This window comes from Hippopotamus amphibius, chromosome X (assembly GCF_030028045.1).
Source record: "Hippopotamus amphibius kiboko isolate mHipAmp2 chromosome X, mHipAmp2.hap2, whole genome shotgun sequence".
NCBI lineage: Eukaryota > Metazoa > Chordata > Mammalia > Artiodactyla > Hippopotamidae > Hippopotamus > Hippopotamus amphibius.
In genome coordinates this window covers 45074932-45093931 of record NC_080203.1, presented here as the reverse complement: position 1 = coordinate 45093931, position 19000 = coordinate 45074932, and the positions used below count along the sequence as shown (strand labels likewise).

The window sequence follows — 19000 nt, the reverse complement described above, 5'->3', positions numbered from 1 at the left end:
CCAAGCCTCAGTGCCCAGCCTCCACCCACGCCAGCGGGTGAGCAGACAAGTTTCTCAGGCTGGGAAGTGCTGGTGGGCATTGATCCTCCATGTAGGGATCTCTATGCTCTGCCCTCCAAGCACCTGTTGCTGCCCTCTCCTCCAGGGGCTCCAAAGCTTCCCCCATCCCCGCCAGTGAGGGGGCTTCCTAGTGTGTGGAAACTTTTCCCCCTTCACGGCTCCCTCCCAGAGGGACAAGTCTCCTCTGGATTCCTTTGTCTCTTTTTTTCTTCTGTTTTCTTTTGCTCTACCCAGTTACTTGGGGATTTTCTTGCGTTTTTGGAAATCTGAGGTCCCCTGCCAGCATTCAATAGGTGTTCTATAGGAGCTATTCCACGTGTAGGTGTATTCTTGATGTATTTGTGGGGAGGAAGGTGATCATCACATCTTACACCTCCACCATCTTCCTCTTTCTCCTGGCAAATGCTTTCTGATCTCATATTGCTTACACCTGTCTTTAATTTCTGTGATATTCAGTGAAAAATCCCCACAGATAGGATCTATAGTCAGATCATTAAAAATGACAATTGTGGTTTGGTAAGGAGGTGCGAGCGGAGATCATCAAATGATATCATCTATAAGGGAAAAACTGCAATGTGTCATCTTGGAAATCCTCAAAATACCAGAGTTAAAATGAATCAGACCATTAGGCAATGTGTCTGTGAAAGTTCAGATCCAAACAGTTGCCAGCAACAAACATGCCACCAATAACACAAACTCATCAAATGTCCCAGTTGAAGGTCATTTTTAATTATTGTTGTTACTATTATTAACATCATCAGCATCATTATCATTAGCACAAAACTAAATCCACTAATAAAACAAAAATCACACCCCAAAGGCAGGTGTCTTAATGACAGTGAATCAATAACATTATCTTCATGTACAAGGGACAGCACCCTGAGGATAAAGACCATATCACAGCTTGATAATCAATTCAGTAATTCAGCCAACATTATTGAGCACCTGGGCACAACGGGAGATTTAAAAATGTGTACAAGAATCCCTGCTTTCAAGGAGTTTTATAGTCTAGTAGGAGGTATTGAAGAACATCAAGAACATAGGACCACATGAGATCAGTGACATAATGGAATCAGTGCCACGTATGAAGTATAATTGAGAGGGGCATCACAAGAGACTAATGTCACATTCAGTTAGGGATAATCAGAGGAGGCTCCTTAGAGAAGGTGGCACCTGAGGTGGGCTTTGAGGAACTGGAAGAATTTTGGCAGACTGGCACGTAGAGAATGGTATTGCAGGTGGAGAAAATAGTGCTGGCCAAAGCATGGCTGTGGGAAAGTTAGTGGCATGTTTGGGGACGGAATAGTAGTCCAGTTTGGCTAGGGTATGGGATCTATATAAGCGGGAATGGTGTGATAAAATGCTACAAGTTTTCTAGGGACCGTGTTTCGAATGGCTGTGAATGACAGGTTACAATTTCAGATCTTTAACTTATGTCACAGTAACTATATCTATCCACAACAATAAAATATGCAATTATTTATGAAGAGATACAGTCATTTCAGTTCCAGATTTCTTAGGGAAACTCAAGTGGTTTCTAGGCAATGTTATTGCCTTGCTATCAAAAATGTCCCAGCACGTAACAGCAATCAATCTCTAGTAGAATTTTCTATTCTGCATGCAACTAAACCTCTTCCCTCAAAGTCTATTCTTTCCATCCAGCCAGGGACCACACTTCTTCCCACTCCCACCAGTTTTTGTGGCACCTGATCAGTTGAGGTAAGTCTAATTCAGGATTTCCAGCCACAACTTCTACCCTGAAACTAGTAGCCACAGCTTTGAGAAGTGAGAGTGATGGTGGCAGGGGTAGTGAACAATGTCATGAAAATGTAGGCATCTGAGAAAGTTTATGGAATCCCCATCCTAAGAGTCAAGTTTAGTTCTCTGAAATTGGAATTCCTGGTCCTCCACTCAGTTTGGTCCAGAGGACAATGGGGCGGGGGGGTGGTCCCAGAACTCACAGTGCCTATTTAAGGTCATCGTTTGTCAGTGAATTCCTTAAAGGAATGACATTTCATGTGGGTTACAAGTTACTTAAAGGCCTGGGTCTGAGCCTGTTGAAGCTGTGGATAGACTGGGGTGAATTTCTTTTTCTAATCAAGGAACGCTGTTGGGTTTGTCTTTGCCAAATAGGCTGGTAGTTGGGAACTTCTCGAGTGCACTGACAGCTGAAAGATGCTAAAGAATAGTTGTATTAGGTGACCAAGCCAAACAAGTAAGCTATTTAAACCAACCCAGGAAGGCTTAGAATAACAAGTTGCCATGGCCACACTGCCTGCAGCTAGTCAGTCTTTCAGCTCTTTCCTGGAATGATACCTCCTCTGCAGGAAGTCATGGATAGCAGTAGTGAGGCCCCATGTCACACTGGACCTTAGAATGACCAGAGAACCTCCACGGTAGATCAGGAACAGCTTTCGGCCCCGAGTGTCCCACACGTCCTGGGCAGAGGCCCACAGGCTTGGCATGCTCTTCCAGCCAATATGGGACTGCATATTGGCAACTAGTACAATCAGAGGATACAGAACTAGGCAGGTGATTGTTCCATTGACACTCCCAGACACCAAGGCAGGAACCCAGTGCGGCAGGCCTTGCTCTGCCAAGCTATCCTGGATGGGATCCTTGAAGGAGAAATACAGAGCACTCCCTAGGCTGTTCCTGAGAAGGACAGGCCAGAAACCGCGATAGTAACCCAGCGACAGCCGCCCCCACAGCCCATAAGAGTGGAATTCTTTGAGAATGCTGAAGGTGCTGGGAAAGCGAGCTTGTTTGCGACCATCTTGGAGCACATTTTGCACCCTTTCAAAGGGGCTAAGTGCCACAGCCTCCACCACACCAGACATGAGCCCTGCAGCCCAGCGGTGTCCCAGGGAGTGTGGCCCAACAGGGGAGAGACAATACAGTAGGCTATCGTAAGTCCCAAACAGCAGAGTCCCTTGCAACGTCTTGGAGAGAAGAGGCGGGTAGATTCCCCGGTAAAAGTACTGAGGGCCTTCATGCCAAAGCTGCCGTATAGCCTCTGACACTGCCACGGCATGGATCTGTTGCCGGAACACAACCTTATATATAGGAAAAGTCAGAAAAGTAGACATAAAGTTGGAAACGGCCCCAAGGGCGTAGGCCTGGGAGTGCCAGCTTCTCTTTCCTGGAGCCTCTGTTCGCGTCCAGTGCTGAAGCTCCTTCCCGGGAGAGTGGTTCTGTTCCCCCATGCTGAAGATAACTGGGTGCAGAGGGAAGAAACTGGCAAGAGTGGAAAAAAAGAGGTTAGACTGACCAATGAAATTTGTTGGTGATCATTTTCTTTGTTTAGTTACAAACACAGTCCCAAGAAACTCAGCTCTAAGGAAACAAGCAACTCTTTGGGCCAGTTTCGGAGAAATAGGTATGCTCTTAAGAAAGAATTCACCCACCTTAAATTAAAACAAAGGCAGTTAGTTTTGCTGAACAGAGTCAACTCTACAGTGTTTTTCTGACCCAGCAAATATCCTCATGTTCAAAGAAGGTTGAAGATGAAAGAAAATAAAATTGGTGAAGGAGGGCTCCAAAACCTTACTGCATTCACTGTATGAAATCTTGCATTTCATAAACTGCTAAAATAATAAGTTGCTATTCTCTTTCCAAAAAGTGGCACTATCTTGGAGAGGCAGAAAGGCATTCTAAAGTTGTAGTCCAGTACTTTCTCTAAAAGTTGGTAGTAAATTTAGGGAGCAGGGAATCTCCTTGCCTCTCTTTTTGTAGATTCCTGACGATTTGGTAGCTGTTTCATGGCAACACCCCGCCCACCCCCCTCCCAATTGAGGAACAGAAAGAGTAGCTGTTCCTGGAAGTTTAGCACGAAATGGCTCCATACCTGACAGTTTCCAAGCTTAACCTTGTAGACCTGTAGCTATATAACAGTGTAGGGCTTCTCAATGTACATGCTATTGACATTTGGGGCTGGATAATTCTTTGTCATAAGTGCCTGCCCTGTGGATCATACGATGTTTAGCAGCATCCTGGCCTCTACTCATTGGATGCCAGGAGCAAAAGTTGTGACTTACCCAGCTATGACAAACAAAAATATCTAAAGACATTGCCATATGTCCCCAGGGGGTGGAGAGGAGGTAAAATTGCCCCTGGTTCAGAAACACTATACTAGACGGAAGAAGCCATACAAGGACCCCAAACTATTGCTCCTACCCCAGAATAGTCTGGGAGCAGATGGAATCGTATGAAAGGTAACCGGGGAGCCAGGGCCCATGAAGGAAATTTGGTATCGAGAAGAAATGAATGCTCCGTACAAAACCTGAGCGAGTTTTTCAGGAAGGAACTAGGGGTGAGAGGACAGGGTGTGCTGTGTGGGGGATGGTGTGTGGAGAAAAGGAACAGGGAGCTGTGTGGGTAGTGGAGAGGAGAACAGGGGGACAGGGCACGAAGGCCAGGAAGGGGACTCACATCTAGATCAATAGGAAGCCTGGTAGCAACTGCAGACCCAGGGGGTTCACACAGAACCCTGGGCTGTGTGGTCCCCAGAGGAGAGGGGTGTCAGGGCTCTAATTACGCTAGCCCGTTCAGTAGGGACAAAGGGGTCCCCCAGGCTGAGGCACTGAGGGAGGGCTAGAAGCCAGGCACTGCAAGAACCCTACCGCAGCCTCCCCTGGGCTGCCACACTCAGAATCTGCCTTGAAGTGCTTCTCCTTCCAGAATCACCCCCTTAAGCTTTCCCGGGCTTCTTGCTCCTGCTCCATCCATGACTCCACAACTGACCTTACGACCCACCCTCAGCCAGTCTCTCTAGGTGGAGGAGGAAGGAGGCTCAGCCTCTTGTGCTCTGCCACCACCCCTCCCCCACCCCCAGCAGTCCAGGTGTGCCTTAAGCCTCACCTCCTCAACCCTCATGGCCAGAAGGAGCCTGACTGGGCTCCTCTGCTTTGGACCCTTAAGCTGAGAACTGGCCAGGAGCAAAGGCTCAAGAGGCCCACTCCTTGCATCCCTCTGGGGCACTTCTGGGCCCCTGGCAGCAACCTCCACCTCTCTGGAGCCAAAGGGGACCCCTCCCCCACCCCCAGGCAGGACATAGTTCCACTCAGGTCTCCAACGCCACAGGGGTGCCCAACATTACCCAGCTCTCCTACCAAGGATTTCTTCCTGAAGATTTACATGCACCTTTGTAAGGATGTGTGGACAGGTGGTGAGGGAAATGTTTGTCCCTTTCTATCTCAAGAGTGCAGTAATGTCCCACTTCCTCCCCACATTTTCCTGAGTAACCTGTAAATGTGTTGATTGACTGCATAAGGCAGGCTGACTTAGCAGAAAGAAAACTGGGCTAGACTTTGGCAGACCAGATTTCTCAGCACCAGTTCTTTTATCAACTTCTTGTGTGACCTTCAGAAATATATTGACAAAAACCAAACAACCCAATAAAAAAAGGGCAGAAGATCTAAATAGACATTTCTCCAAAGAAGACATACAGATGGCCAAGAGGCACATGAAAAGATGCTCAACATCACTAATTAGTAGAGAAATGCAAATCAAAACGACAATGAGGTATCAGCTCACACCAGTCAGAATGGCCATCATCAAAAAATCCACAAACAATAAATGCTGCACAGGGTGTGGTGAAAAGGGAACCCTCCTGCACTGTTGGTGGGAATGAAAATTGGTACAGCCACTATGGAGAACAGTATGGAGGTGCCTTAAAAAACTAAAAATAGAACTACCATATGACCCAGCAAGCCCAATACTGGGCATATACCCAGAGAAAACCATAATTCAAAAAGACATATGCACCTCAATGTTCACTGCAGCACTATCTACAGTAGCCAGGTCATGGAAGCAACCTAAATGGATGGATAAAGAAGATGTGGTACATATATACAATGGAATATTACTCAGCCATAAAAAGGAACAAAATTGGGTCATATGGATGGACCTAGACATTGTCATAAAGAGTGAAGTAAATCAGAAAAAGAAAAAACAAATATCGTATATTTTTTAAAGAACTTTTATTGAGATACAGTCAACATACAATAAACTGCATATATTTAGAGTGTACAATTTGGTATCCTAATCTCCCAATTCATTTCCCCCCAACCCTCCCCGCTTTCCCCACTTGGTGTCCATATGTTTGTTCTCTACATCTGTGTCTCTATTTCTGCCTTGCAAACCAGTTGATTTGTACCATTTTTCTAGATTCCACACAAATATCGTATATTAACGCATATATGTGGAATCTAGAAAAATGGTACAGATGAAGCTGTTTGCAAGGCAGAAGTAGAACACAGACGTAGAGAACAAACATATGGACACCAAGGGGGGAAAGAGGGGGTGGGATGAATTGGGAGATTGGGATTGACATATATACACTACAATGTATAAAATAGATAACTAATGAGAACCAGCTGTATAGTACAGGGAACTGTACTCAATGCTCTGTGGTGACCTAAATGGGAAGGAAATCCAAAAACAAGGGGATATATGTATACATATAGCTGATTCACTTTGCTGTACAGCAGAAACTAGCACAACATTGTAAAGCAACTATACCCCAATTTAAAAAAAAAAAAAAAAAAAAAAAACATTGACATCTTGGAGCCTCACACACCACAGTTATAAAATGAGCAGACAGGCCAGAATGCTCTCTAGGCAATCTCATACTGTGCATGTGGCAGGGGACTGACGTGGGGGAATTCAGGCCAATATTTGATAGAGGAATTGTGCTTTTCCATCCCTGTTTCCTTTTGCTGTTTTTGCCAATCATTTTCTGTCATCATTTTATAAATATAATTCTTCCTATTTTATGGGGAGGGGGAGTCTACTTTTCTCCCATGTGTCTTTCTGTTAAAATGCCAGCCTTTGGGGGCAGACAGTCCTGAGCCTGAATTCTGCCTCCACCACTTGTTAAGTTGTGTGACCTTAGGCAAGACACTTCACTCAGTCTCAGCTTCTTCAACTACCAACTAGGGACAATAGAGCTCCCTCGAAAGGTTGTTGCAAAGATTAACAAAATAAAGTGAGATAAAGTGGTTGACCATCCATGGCATGGTGGCCTCAGTAAACAGTATTTTTTTTTAAAGATGCTTCCCAACCTCACCACCTGTGAAGATGCTCCTCAGGCTCCTGCAAGACACTCAGAACCAGATCAAGTGGTGTGGTGGGACAAATCCTATGTTCACATGGGAGGCAAGGAAGACTTTTCTTCTGTGAATGCAAAAGTGTTATATAAACAATCCCGGATAGTCTGGCCCTTTAAATAAGAATTCCAAAGTAGAGGCCACAGAACGAGCCTGGAGTCAGCCTGGAGCAGTTACCCCCTGGACCCTATGCTGTGCCTCCTATGTTTACAGCCTACTAAAGCAAGCCAAGGGGATTCCAGACTCCCCTGGCCAGTCTAACCCAGATGTACAGCCTGCATGGCTGCGCCAGGATCCAGCCCCACATTTGTCCATTCATTCCGGGCATCCCTCAGCCAGTCCTTTTGTCAGCTCACAAACACATATTAATCACTGTGGGTAAGTCACTGTGGAGCCAGAGGTGAATACTACTTGGTATCTGCCCTCAAGGGCTTGGGAATCTAGTCGGGGAGTCAGGTCAACCATGAGCTAAACTATACTGGAAGGTAAAATAAAATGTACACTAATTAAAGTCAGAGAACATAAGAGCAATTTATTTCAGCCAAAAATTTCTCTGAGAAGGGGCATCTGACTTGATCCTTAACCAATCAGCAGGCTCTCATTAGATGGAGGCGTAAAGGCAGTAGTTCTAGGCTGAGGAAAAGGCCTAAGGCACAGATGCCTAAAATCGTGAGTGGTACCTGTTCTGGATGCAGGCCGTGGGAAGAAGAGAGATCTGTGGCTGACAGAGACGAGCCGATTTAAAATGAGGGCCTTATTTGTTTTCCCCACTGCAGTGCATTATAGCATAAAGATACAGGCTCTGGAGTCAGACAGCCCTGGGTTTGAATTTCACTGTGCCATTTCTTGCTTTATGACTTTGGCCAAGGCTCTTCAACTCTCTGAGCCTCAGTATCCTTATCTGTAAAATGAATGTCATGAAGGTTGCTTGAGATGAAGTATATAAAATGCTTAGTACAGTACCCAGTATACAAGTTGGTCCATAAATTATATTAGTAGTTTCATTTAAAAAATGAGATCCCAGGAATATACGTAAGATTACAACAACATTGTTCTAAAGGCTGAAATCAGTCTAATGTACTGGGTCATCTGCAGAGCGCATTTTAAATTGTTTGTTTGAAATCAACCTATCTATGAAACAGAAACAGTATCAGGGACAAAGAGAACAGACTGGTGGTTGCCAAGGGGGAGGCGGTTGGGGGAGGGATGGAGTGGGAGGTTGGTGTTAGCACATGTAAACTTTTATATATAGAATGGATAAACAACAAGGTCCTACTGTATAGCACAGAGAACTACATTCAATATTCTATGATAAACCATAATGGAAAAGAATATGAAAAAAAGAATGTATACATATGTATAACTGAATCACTTTGCTGTACAGCAGAAATTAACACAACATGGTAAATCAACTATACTTCAATAAAAAATATTGATAAAAAATAACATGAAAGAATTTTTTTTAATTGCTTGTTTGGAAGACAACAGAGAAGATTTGTTTATGGGCTTTGGAGTCTGACAGCCCCGGACTGGAGTCCCAATGCCTCCATTTATAAGGTGTGTTAACCTCCCTGAAACTCAGTTTTCCTATCTGCAAAATGGGATAACAATGCCTGTCTCAACAGCATTGCTGAGAAACTTAAATAAGATAACAAATGGAAAGTTCCTGGCACAGAGGAGGCAGTCAGCCAAGGCCAGCTCTTATTGTTTCAACTAATAGCTTTACCTTCCTAACCTTCAGGCTTTTAAGGTTTCTTTGTTGAAATTGGAAAATGTGCTCTCACTAGAGCCATGAATGGAACCACACTCCTATACAAGAGGTCAGAGATCAGGAAGGCCGTACATCTAATTGGAGCCAATTTAGCAAATCCTCCTCCCAGCCTTGCACGAAGAGACCCTCACTTTGTTCTAATGGCCCAGTCCAGGCACCTGTACACAAACTGTTTCCTTCCACTATTTTTTGTCAGAGCTATAAGATCTATTCTTTGTCCTATTTGATCCTACCCCTACCAGGTCCAACTGCAGATCACCTATTTTGGTGGTGAAGCCAATTTAAACACAGAACAAGAGTCTGCAAGAGGCCCAGGGTCAGATGTCATGATATTGGGGAGCAGAGCAAGAGTCTGAAGGAAATCCAACAGCTGCTGCCAGCATCCCCCCGATTGTGTGAGGTGAGCCTTCTCTCTACTTCCTACACCCTCCACCCTCCACCCCACCTCCTGTTCCATCCACGAAAAAGCCCACAGTCCTCAGATGGAACGTACTTCATCTCCAAATTTGCATTGTTTACTCCAAGGAACTCTAGGTATTGAGGTAGTCAATAAGAAAGCAGAAAGGAGACGGTGAAGTACCTTGGCAGGTTGAAGACAACCCAACAGCAATCGAAGGGCATCAGATTGTCCACTTGCTTCCAAGCATCAGGAGTCAAGAACAAGCCCCGAAAGGGGCCTCCTAACCACAATTCACATAAGGGAAGTAAGACCTGCTCTTCAAGAACCAGAAGTCATGAAAAATGGTGCAGAATTTTCTGCCACTGGCTTCACGGCCCATTCACTCTGGACAGCCCTGCATGCCGTTTCCATGGAGTTGCTCCTTCTCTGGGGCCAGTGATGCCAAATCCAGCAAAGGAGAGGTCCCCTCAAGAGCTCACAGAAGGGCAACCTAGCAACGTGTCCTCAAGCCAGGAAACGAAAGAGCTATATCAGCGACAGAGAGCTGTAGTTCAGGGGTTAGGTCAAACTGTGTTTCATTTCTCACACTTCTTCCTCAATGTACAAGTTGAAAGAGAAAATGTTAGGAAGAAAGATTGTAGGAGAGTGGTTCTTAATCATTTCTCAGCCACAGACTCATTTGAAAATCTACAAAGCTGTGGATTCAGAAGTATATACACAGTCCAACTTCTACTCTTTTCAAACAGTTTCAGGAAGGACCCTAGATAGGAACCTCTGGTCTGGAGTTATATTTCATGATAGATATGGTATGGACAGATACATTAGCCACAGCCCCATTTACTAATTACCACCAGCATAATGTGGTGTCTCCAGCAGTGGCTGACAAACCTCTCTACACCTCAGAATTAACCACAGCACTGGTTAAAAATATGAATCACCCTCCCGAGCCCTAGTCCTAGTAAATCGCCCAGAGGTGGAGCTTAGGAATCTGCATTTCTAACAAGTTTTTCAAAATGATTCTGAGGCAGTCAGCCTTGTTAACCATACTTTGGTTAACAGCATGGATTCTGGTGTCAGAGAGACGTGATACAAGTTTTGGCTTCGCCTTGTAATTTCAGGCAAGTCATTTCACCTCTCTGAGCCTTGTCTCCTTTGGGGTCATAAACTGTAATAAAAATAACGTTTTACTTCAAGAAAAAGCAGGTGGCTGTTGCAGTGTAAAAAAGAGAAAGAAAAGTGCCTCAGTTTCCTCTTCTGTACAATGGGTGCCATAGAAGTTCCCTACCTCTTCCCCACTGCTCTCTTCCCACTGCCTCCCCAAGCCCTCTCTCAGCACTGCCAGCACACCAAGACTGCTGTTGGGCTGGTTTAAGACCACCAGTGTAAAAAATGCCCCCTAGGCAGCTCAGCCGGGCAAATAGTTGGCATTTGGAGAACAACAGACTTGGGTGTAAAACCGGATGCTGATAGTTATTTGCTGTATGATGTCGGGCAAGATGCCTTACCTCTCTATGCCTGTTTCCTCAACTGTAAAATGGAGATAATAGTCCTTGCTCACCAATTATATATAGTAGTTCCAAATGCGTCTTCCCATCTCCACTTTGGCTTTGGCTTTTCTCAACTAACCCTCAATCTGAGGGTAGAGAGGAGTGTTTACAAGGGGCAGCCTTTGAAATCAGACATGTTGACTTGGGTGTGAGCTCATAGCTCCGCACTTCCTAATCATAGTGACTGAGTGCTTAAGTCCCCTTCCGTTAAATGGGCATACTGCTACCTCCTTCAGGAGGCTGCTGAGGAGAATAAATGAGATGTCCGTGCAAGCTCATTTGCACGCAGAAAGCGCTCAGTAAATGTTTTGTCCCCCTTCGCCCTATACAAAGGTGAGGAACTCTTATTGTTCACTTGATTTCTGTCCCACCTCATGTTGAAGGCATCCGGTCTCAAAGCGCGGAGGACAGCAGAGGTGGAAGGGGAGAAAGAGAAAGGAAGCGAGGGGTAAGCCGCAAACTCACGGGTAAAATGCAAATCGGCCCGGTCCGAGAGTCTGAGCTGCACTTGACACCGCACCGGCTCCCGCGCCTGTGTGCCGCAGCCCCCACCGGCCCGCTCCCCGCTTTTGCTAGCAATGGCCTCGGGCCTGAGGCTGCGCGGGGAGGCCGCCCCCTCGCCCCGCTGATTGGCCGCGCCGCCCGACTCATCACGCTCTTTTGTCTCAATGGGCAGAGGCTAAAAGAAGCAGCGGCTGCTGGGAGGACCCAACGGGTGGGCGGGGGGGCCGCTGCTGCCGTGGGAACCGCACTGCCTTGACTCGGCTACCCTAGCTGGGAGAAGCGGCTCCGTCTGGCGGCTCCCGATCGCTTAGCGGCTGAGGAGGCGTCATCTTTTTCCCCTGCAGGGCCACGGTGACCGGAAGGCGGCATCCGCAGCTGTCCACGCCTGAACATCAGCTGTCCACCAGCCGAGCACAGGTAAAGAAAGGGGGCGCGATTGCCAGGCCCGGAGAGAGTAGGGAAAAGCCCCATCAGGGACTGGGCGGCTCCCTGTTTGGGGAATCGGGGACTGGGAGGCAGGGGAAGGAACCCTCCCACGGCCCCGCTGCGTTGAGGGAGGAGGTGGGTTCCCCTGGATGCTGCCGAAAGGGTAGGATTTGCCAGGATTGGCGGGAGGGTGTTTTCATGGGGGAGGTAATGGGGCGGGAAGGCGGGGGGCGTGGAGGATTGCAAGCTGTCTGCCTTGAACACCGTTTGGATCTCGTGGTCCTTTCCTGCTGAGGAATACGTGGGTGTGCGTGTCCAACTCCCATTCCCTTTCTCCGTGGCAGGCCATCAAAGCCGAATCCGAACTTGAATTCTGGGCGGCTGATTGCGGAGCTGGTAGGCCAACGATTTCCCTGGGTGGGATGGGGAGGAATATAATGGGGGGGTCTCTTTAGCTTGTATTCACAAGGTGGGAGAGGGAATTTTCCGTCACGTTACAGCGCAGGAGGGGTCGAGGGAGCGGGATGAGGGATAAGACTGCTTTTGACCCTTCCCTGCACTCCGCGATGGCCCTGAGGACTGGGATCTGCAACCTCGCGTGGACAGAGATCGACCTACCTCAGAATCGAGCTTTCTCACGGAGGCACCTGTTGCAGAGACTGAACGTGAAATAAAGGCGCGCACTTGTTTCTGAGCTCATATAAGAATCTGAGAAATAACTGGGGAAACTTTGAGAAGGGGATGTGGTTGAGACCTGAGACCATGAGTTTAATGGAGATCTTATTTGCTACCACAAATCTGTGAGACTTAGACCATTGCACTCTATTTTGAGAGCCCAATATCGGCTCCACACACTATTTCACCTAGAATTCTAAGCAATAGTTGCCCTCCCTCTTGGAGGATTGGCAGAGGGGATGGTTGTAGCTCTGAAAAGCACCCTGCTAGCAAGGGGACACCCATTAGCTCACGAAGGTTGTAATTGCCAGTTTCCTGCAGGATATTTTCAAGGCAGTGGACAAACAGAAAATGTCCTTCAGGGTGTTAAAGAAGGTAAAGAAAGTGACTGCAGACTGCTGCCCTGCAGTCTATTACCTTACTGACTTTTTCCCCCCTTTTCTTTACAGTCCCTACTGAGATACAAGGAAGGCAGAGCCTGGGAACGTTGCTTTGGGGATTTCTCCTGCAGATTAGGCTTTTCTCCAAAGCCTGAGCATTTTGTTATATTCAGATAGACGATCATCGTCCGTCATGGCTAGCATCATTGCACGTGTGGGTAATAGCTGGCGGCAGAACACACCCTTGCCACCTTGGGCCCATTCCATGTTGATGTCCCTGGGGAGGAGTCTTGGTCCTTTAAGGGTCAGTATGGCAGAAAGAAACATGAAGTTGTTCTCGGGGAGAGTGGTGCCAGCCCAAGGGGAAGAAACCTTTGAAAACTGGCTGATCCAAGTCAATGGGGCCCTGCCAGATTGGAATATGTCTGAGGAGGAAAAGCTCAAGCGCTTGATGAAAACCCTGAGGGGCCCGGCTCGGGAGGTCATGCGTTTGCTGCAGGCAGTCAACCCCAACCTAAGTGTAGCAGATTTCTTGCGAGCCATGAAATTGGTGTTTGGGGATTCTGAAAGCAGTGTCACTGCCCATGGTAAATTTTTTAACACTTTGCAGGCACAAGGGGAGAAAACCTCCCTTTATGTGATCCGTTTAGAGATGCAGCTCCAGAATGCTATTCAGGCAGGGATCATAGCTGAGAAAGAAACAAATCAGACTCGCCTGCACCAGCTCCTTTTAGGGGCTGAGCTGAATGGGGACTCGCGCTTCAGGCTGAAGTATCTTCTCAGGATGTATGCAAATGATCCAGAGAGGCTTCCCAATTTCCTGGAGTCAATCAAGATGATAAGGGAGGAAGAGGATTGGGATGACACTTTTATGAAACGGAAGCGGCCCAAAAGGTCTGAGCTAATGATGCAGAGGGCAGCAAGCCCTGTGGCATTTCAGGGCCCCCAGCCAATAGCCATCAGCAGTGCTGATTGCGATGTGATAGAGGTAGATGATACCCTCAGTGACTCAGATGAGAATGTGATCCTGGTGGAGTCTCAGAACCCTCCACTTACATCCATAGGTGCCCCTCCCCTCAGAGTCAGGGCCAGACTTCAGGATCAAATACTGGTCATTGATTCCCTAAACAGTTCCCAGGCTCAACCTCCTACCAGTGGTGGTTCTGCATATAAGAATTATGGTCCTGGGGATATACGTAGAGCCAGAAAGAGAAAATATACAATCCGCTGTTCATACTGTGGTGACGAGGGTCACTCAAAGGAAACCTGTGACAATGAGAGCAACAAGGCCCAGATATTTGAGAATCTGATCATCACCCTTCAGGAGTTGACACATACAGAAGAAGAGAGGTTAAAAGAGGTCCCTGGTGAATACAATGACCTCTCTGAGCCACAGTAAGGTGCTAGACCCAGCCTTAAGTGAACCCTTAACTGTATTCAGAAACTGGTGATGGGCAAAACGGGTGGGGATGGGGGAGGCTTCTATTGCATGAATTAATCCACAAAGTGGCTTTCTTTGGAGAAGAAGAGGTTATGGATACCAGCAAAGTGGAGAGGACAGCCTGACCTCTGTCCCTGCTCCCCCCTCCACCTGCCTAAGGGTCTATTCTGTGTATGTGTGTCTATTTCCTTGATGACTTTATTCTTTTTGTGAAAGGAACAGAAGTCATTGTTAAACCTTCAAAAAATGAAGAAAAATACAAAAACTAAAGTACAAATTACCTTAAACTCTCCATCCTTGTATAACAATTGTCAGTCCTTAGATGAATGTCCTTCTAGATATTTCCCTATTCCTGTGTACCAAGATAGATATATGTATGGAAAAGTGATCAAATGTAAGTGCTGTTCTATACTGTGTATTTTTTCACCAAACAGTATATGTTGTGGATTTCTATGTTAATTAATATATATAAGCATCAAGTTTACTGTCCGTGTGTGTGATATTACTTTTAAGAATATGGAAGGAAAATAATAAGAAAACTAAATATAGAAGCTATAAATGGGGCAAGCTCATACTGTGAAGTGGAGTTTTATCAACCTCATTTACAGATGAGGAAAAGGGAAGCTGAAAGGAGCTGACTATCTCCCAAAGAGTCCTTATCACAACTGACCTGTCTCCTATGTCACAGAGTCAAATCTGCACTCACTAGTTAATAATGTCCCAATGCTTTCTCAGCTAACGCATCTTGAAAAACCTGATGACAGGACAGGGGTGGGGGCAAAAATGGGAAATGAGTGTTTCAGGGGCTACATTCCTGTTCACTTTGGAAAGGGGCACCTCTCCCTTCCCTGAGTAGATTCCTTAGATTGTTGCTACTACTGCTTCTGGACAACACCTGGTGGTAACAACAAGACTGTCCTTTGGGTTGACACTACCCTCTGCCTGCTCCCCAATTACAGAAAAAGCAGCTACTCATGACAGTTCAGTACCAGGAGGTTTGGCACGGCCCAGGCCTCACCCTAACTCCATGCTAGGGGACACCAGAAGCCCAAGGACTCCCAGCTGACCTCCCCCCACCCCTGGCCCAAGAAATGGGAATCGCTGGGGAAAGATGAAAAGCAATCTGGATGCCAGGGCATGTGAAAACACAGGGGAATTAGAAAGCCAACATAGCCTTTCAGAACTGAGGGCATTAATAGGGGTGAGACCTTCCTGGACACCTGCTCCTGCCCCATCTCATGGCTGCAGATTGGAGACGATTTTAAAAAATGACAGATGGGACCTCAGTCCTTGAGGGTCCCATGTTCCTTGTAGGTATATCCGTTCCTATCCTTGTGAACATGACAAGGTGGGTAGGGGGATGATTTCATTTAAGTCAGGGTGTGGAGTGAAATGAATGCAGATCTACGGGAATTTTTCAGGAAGGAACTAGGGGTGAGAGGACAGGGTGTGCTGTGTGGGGGATGGTGTGTGGAGAAAAGGAACAGGGAGCTGTGTGGGTAGTGGAGAGGAGAACAGGGGGACAGGGCACGAAGGCCAGGAAGGGGACTCACATCTAGATCAATAGGAAGCCTGGTAGCAACTGCAGACCCAGGGGGTTCACACAGAACCCTGGGCTGTGTGGTCCCCAGAGGAGAGGGGTGTCAGGGCTCTAATTACGCTAGCCCGTTCAGTAGGGACAAAGGGGTCCCCCAGGCTGAGGCACTGAGGGAGGGCTAGAAGCCAGGCACTGCAAGAACCCTACCGCAGCCTCCCCTGGGCTGCCACACTCAGAATCTGCCTTGAAGTGCTTCTCCTTCCAGAATCACCCCCTTAAGCTTTCCCGGGCTTCTTGCTCCTGCTCCATCCATGACTCCACAACTGACCTTACGACCCACCCTCAGCCAGTCTCTCTAGGTGGAGGAGGAAGGAGGCTCAGCCTCTTGTGCTCTGCCACCACCCCTCCCCCACCCCCAGCAGTCCAGGTGTGCCTTAAGCCTCACCTCCTCAACCCTCATGGCCAGAAGGAGCCTGACTGGGCTCCTCTGCTTTGGACCCTTAAGCTGAGAACTGGCCAGGAGCAAAGGCTCAAGAGGCCCACTCCTTGCATCCCTCTGGGGCACTTCTGGGCCCCTGGCAGCAACCTCCACCTCTCTGGAGCTAAAGGGGACCCCTCAGGAAAGCGCAGGGGGTTAGGGTGAGATGAATTGGGAGATTGGGATTGCCATATATACATTAATATGTATAAAATAGATTAATAAGAAAAAATCAAACTGTACACTTTAAATATATGCAGTTTATTGTATGTCAATTATATCTCAATAAAATTCTTTTTAAAAGAAAATAAAAGGGGACCCCTCCCCCCACCCTGAGGCAGGAGGCAGCTCCACTCAGGCCCCCAAAGGCACAGAGGCACCCAACATTCTCTGACTCTTGTAGTGTTGCAGAAATCAATCCCACGAGAAACCAAGCACCACACTCAGAGAGTTGGAGAACTCAGGTTTATTGAGCCAGCAGACCCAGACGAGCTAACGCTCCAAAATTCTGGGCCCCATTTTGGCCAAGTCGTCTCCTTTTATAGGTTAAGACATGCAGTTACAGTTGGCACTAACTGATTAGTTACATAATTTCTATAAGTTACAGGTGGTTACAGAATGGGGGAGTTGCTAAGGGTTACAGGATGCAGGAGTTCAGACAAAGGCGAGCAGAGGCAGGAACAGTACATTTTATACTTATTCAATCATCTCTATGCAATTATTAGCGGACAGGGTTCACATAGCAGGCCTCAGACTATAGATTTCAAATCTTCCTCATCAGTAGTTTTATAGCCTCCTTTGTATCCTTCTCTAAATCTACCTTTGGAGGGAGTCTGCCCACTCATTTATCCTAGATTAAAATATCACTCCTCTTTCTGCTCACCTTTTCTCAATTTTACTCTATAAAGGCTTGCTGAATGATTTACCCAAATAAAGTTTATGCTGTCATAATTTCTTTCTGGGACCAAGTAGAGTAAAAAGAAAAATAAATAAATGCTACATAGACCAGCACCCTCCTTTTCACTGAAGTTAGCTTGGGGGTTCAGTATAGACCACTGCTTTGGAAATTTCTAATTCATCCCTTTTTCCTCCCACCCCCATCTTCTCTGTCATATAAACTTGAAATTGCCTAAATTTTTATTTCACCAAAATGATGGAAACCTGATACTTTATTTCACTTTGTGTGACACTGGCTTTTCCTTTATTTGAGAACTATGTATTTTCCCCATTTGGAAGACATGGGAGACCTGGGCATTCAGATCAGACTGAGGATGATAGCCAAAAGAAAGCTTTTAGATAATTTTGTATCTGATAGCCTTCATTTAAGATTATGGGTTTTCTTCCTTTCTCTCTTCAGTCTCATCAGAGGCTAAGAGACGAAATGGGCCTTTTGTCAGGAAAAACTAGCCTTTGAATGACCTTCTTTTGCATTATCCCCCTCCTTCTAGATACTATCTTCCCTAGGTTTCCATGACACCTGTCTCATAGTTTCTCCTCTTAGATCTTTTCTGTGACTCCTTCTCAGTCTCCTTTGCTGAATCTCCTTTCTCTTCCTGATCGTTCCATAATAATAGTGATAACAATTAAAATCACTGCAACTGTGATTTATCAAAAGCTCACAATGTGTGAGGAACCCTTGTTATAAGCCCTGTAAATGCAGTATAGGTCTTTAATCCTCATAGCAACCTCAAAGGATAGCTATTACTATTACTTTCTATTTCTAATTTACTATTAATATTAATTTAATTACTATTAATTGCCACATATTTCAGATGAGGAAACAGGCTGGAAAGTTAGGAAACGACCTAAGGTCATGTAACTAGTTAATGATGGAGCCAGGGATGAGACTCCTGGATGACTGACTCCAAAGCTTGTGCTCCTCACTCTGGTTAGCTCTCGGGCACCACACCCTATGATGCAGGTGCTGTCACTATCTGCACACAACTCATGAGGAGACTGAGGTCTACGCACACAAAGTGATTAGCCAAAGGTCATAAGAGCAAGTGGCTTGTGTGTCACACACAGGTATGGAATTTTTAAGGAACCTTTCTTTAACACAGAAAAGGCTTTTCTACCTTTCTTTATCTTTCCCTCCAGGTTGCAGCTGCCTGGTAACATCCCCTCCTCCTCCTTCAATTGCATTGTCACATTCCATTTCTATGCTTTAGGTGCAAATGGTTGTGAATTTAACATGCTCAAGAGGAAAAAGCCACAGAAGTCAGTGGGGGAGAAATGAATTGTTCAATTAGTGGTGCTACGGGGGACTTAATTACCTGATTAGAAAAAAGATGTGTTTACTTTCTACCATGACATTAAATATGAATTCCAGATCACTTTGGGAAATAAATGTAGATTTTATGCATGTGTATACTAATTTTTAATAATATATTGTTGTTATGAAAGGAACGAACAGAATCAAATGTTCAAAAGCAACACCTCTTAAAACTGCAAGAAAATAAATATTTATTAAATCTCTGGACTGGCGAAGACTTTCAGGGGTTAAGAGTGATGAAGGAAATTATACATGAAAGACCAATAACTCAGAAGACATCATTAAGAGAAATAAAAGACTAACAGCAAGCTGAGAAATACTGGCAATAAATAAGAGAAACAATAATAGCAAACTTTTATTGCAGATAGCTAACATTTATTAAGGTCTTACAAAGTACCAG

At 46.0% G+C, this 19000-nt stretch overlaps 2 protein-coding genes and 1 long non-coding RNA gene across 3 annotated transcripts; 2 read left to right on the top strand and 1 right to left on the bottom strand.

Annotated features, from left to right (window-relative positions):
- Window positions 1–2345: 2345 nt before the first annotated feature.
- On the bottom strand, window positions 2346–3266 carry SLC25A53 (solute carrier family 25 member 53). Its single transcript, XM_057719384.1, has one exon. The coding sequence runs from the start codon at window positions 3264–3266 to the stop codon at window positions 2346–2348; it is 921 nt and encodes a 306-aa protein (XP_057575367.1).
- An 8412-nt stretch (window positions 3267–11678) lies between these two features.
- LOC130842101 (uncharacterized) lies at window positions 11679–12494 on the top strand. Its single transcript, XR_009050350.1, has 3 exons — window positions 11679–11808; window positions 12162–12213; window positions 12395–12494. It is a non-coding gene; the product is annotated as an uncharacterized LOC130842101 (long non-coding RNA).
- Window positions 12495–12990: 496 nt separating this feature from the next.
- Window positions 12991–14703, top strand: ZCCHC18 (zinc finger CCHC-type containing 18). Its single transcript, XM_057718757.1, has one exon. It carries the CDS (start codon window positions 13066–13068, stop codon window positions 14269–14271), a length of 1206 nt encoding a protein of 401 aa, XP_057574740.1. The 5' UTR covers window positions 12991–13065; the 3' UTR covers window positions 14272–14703.
- The last annotated feature ends 4297 nt before the right edge of the window (window positions 14704–19000 follow it).

Bases quoted from the DNA above. Each gene is read 5' to 3' on its own strand.
- SLC25A53 (XM_057719384.1), bottom strand. From the start codon at position 3,266: ATGGGGGAACAGAACCACTCTCCCGGGAAGGAGCTTCAGCACTGGACG.
- ZCCHC18 (XM_057718757.1), top strand. From the start codon at position 13,066: ATGGCTAGCATCATTGCACGTGTGGGTAATAGCTGGCGGCAGAACACA.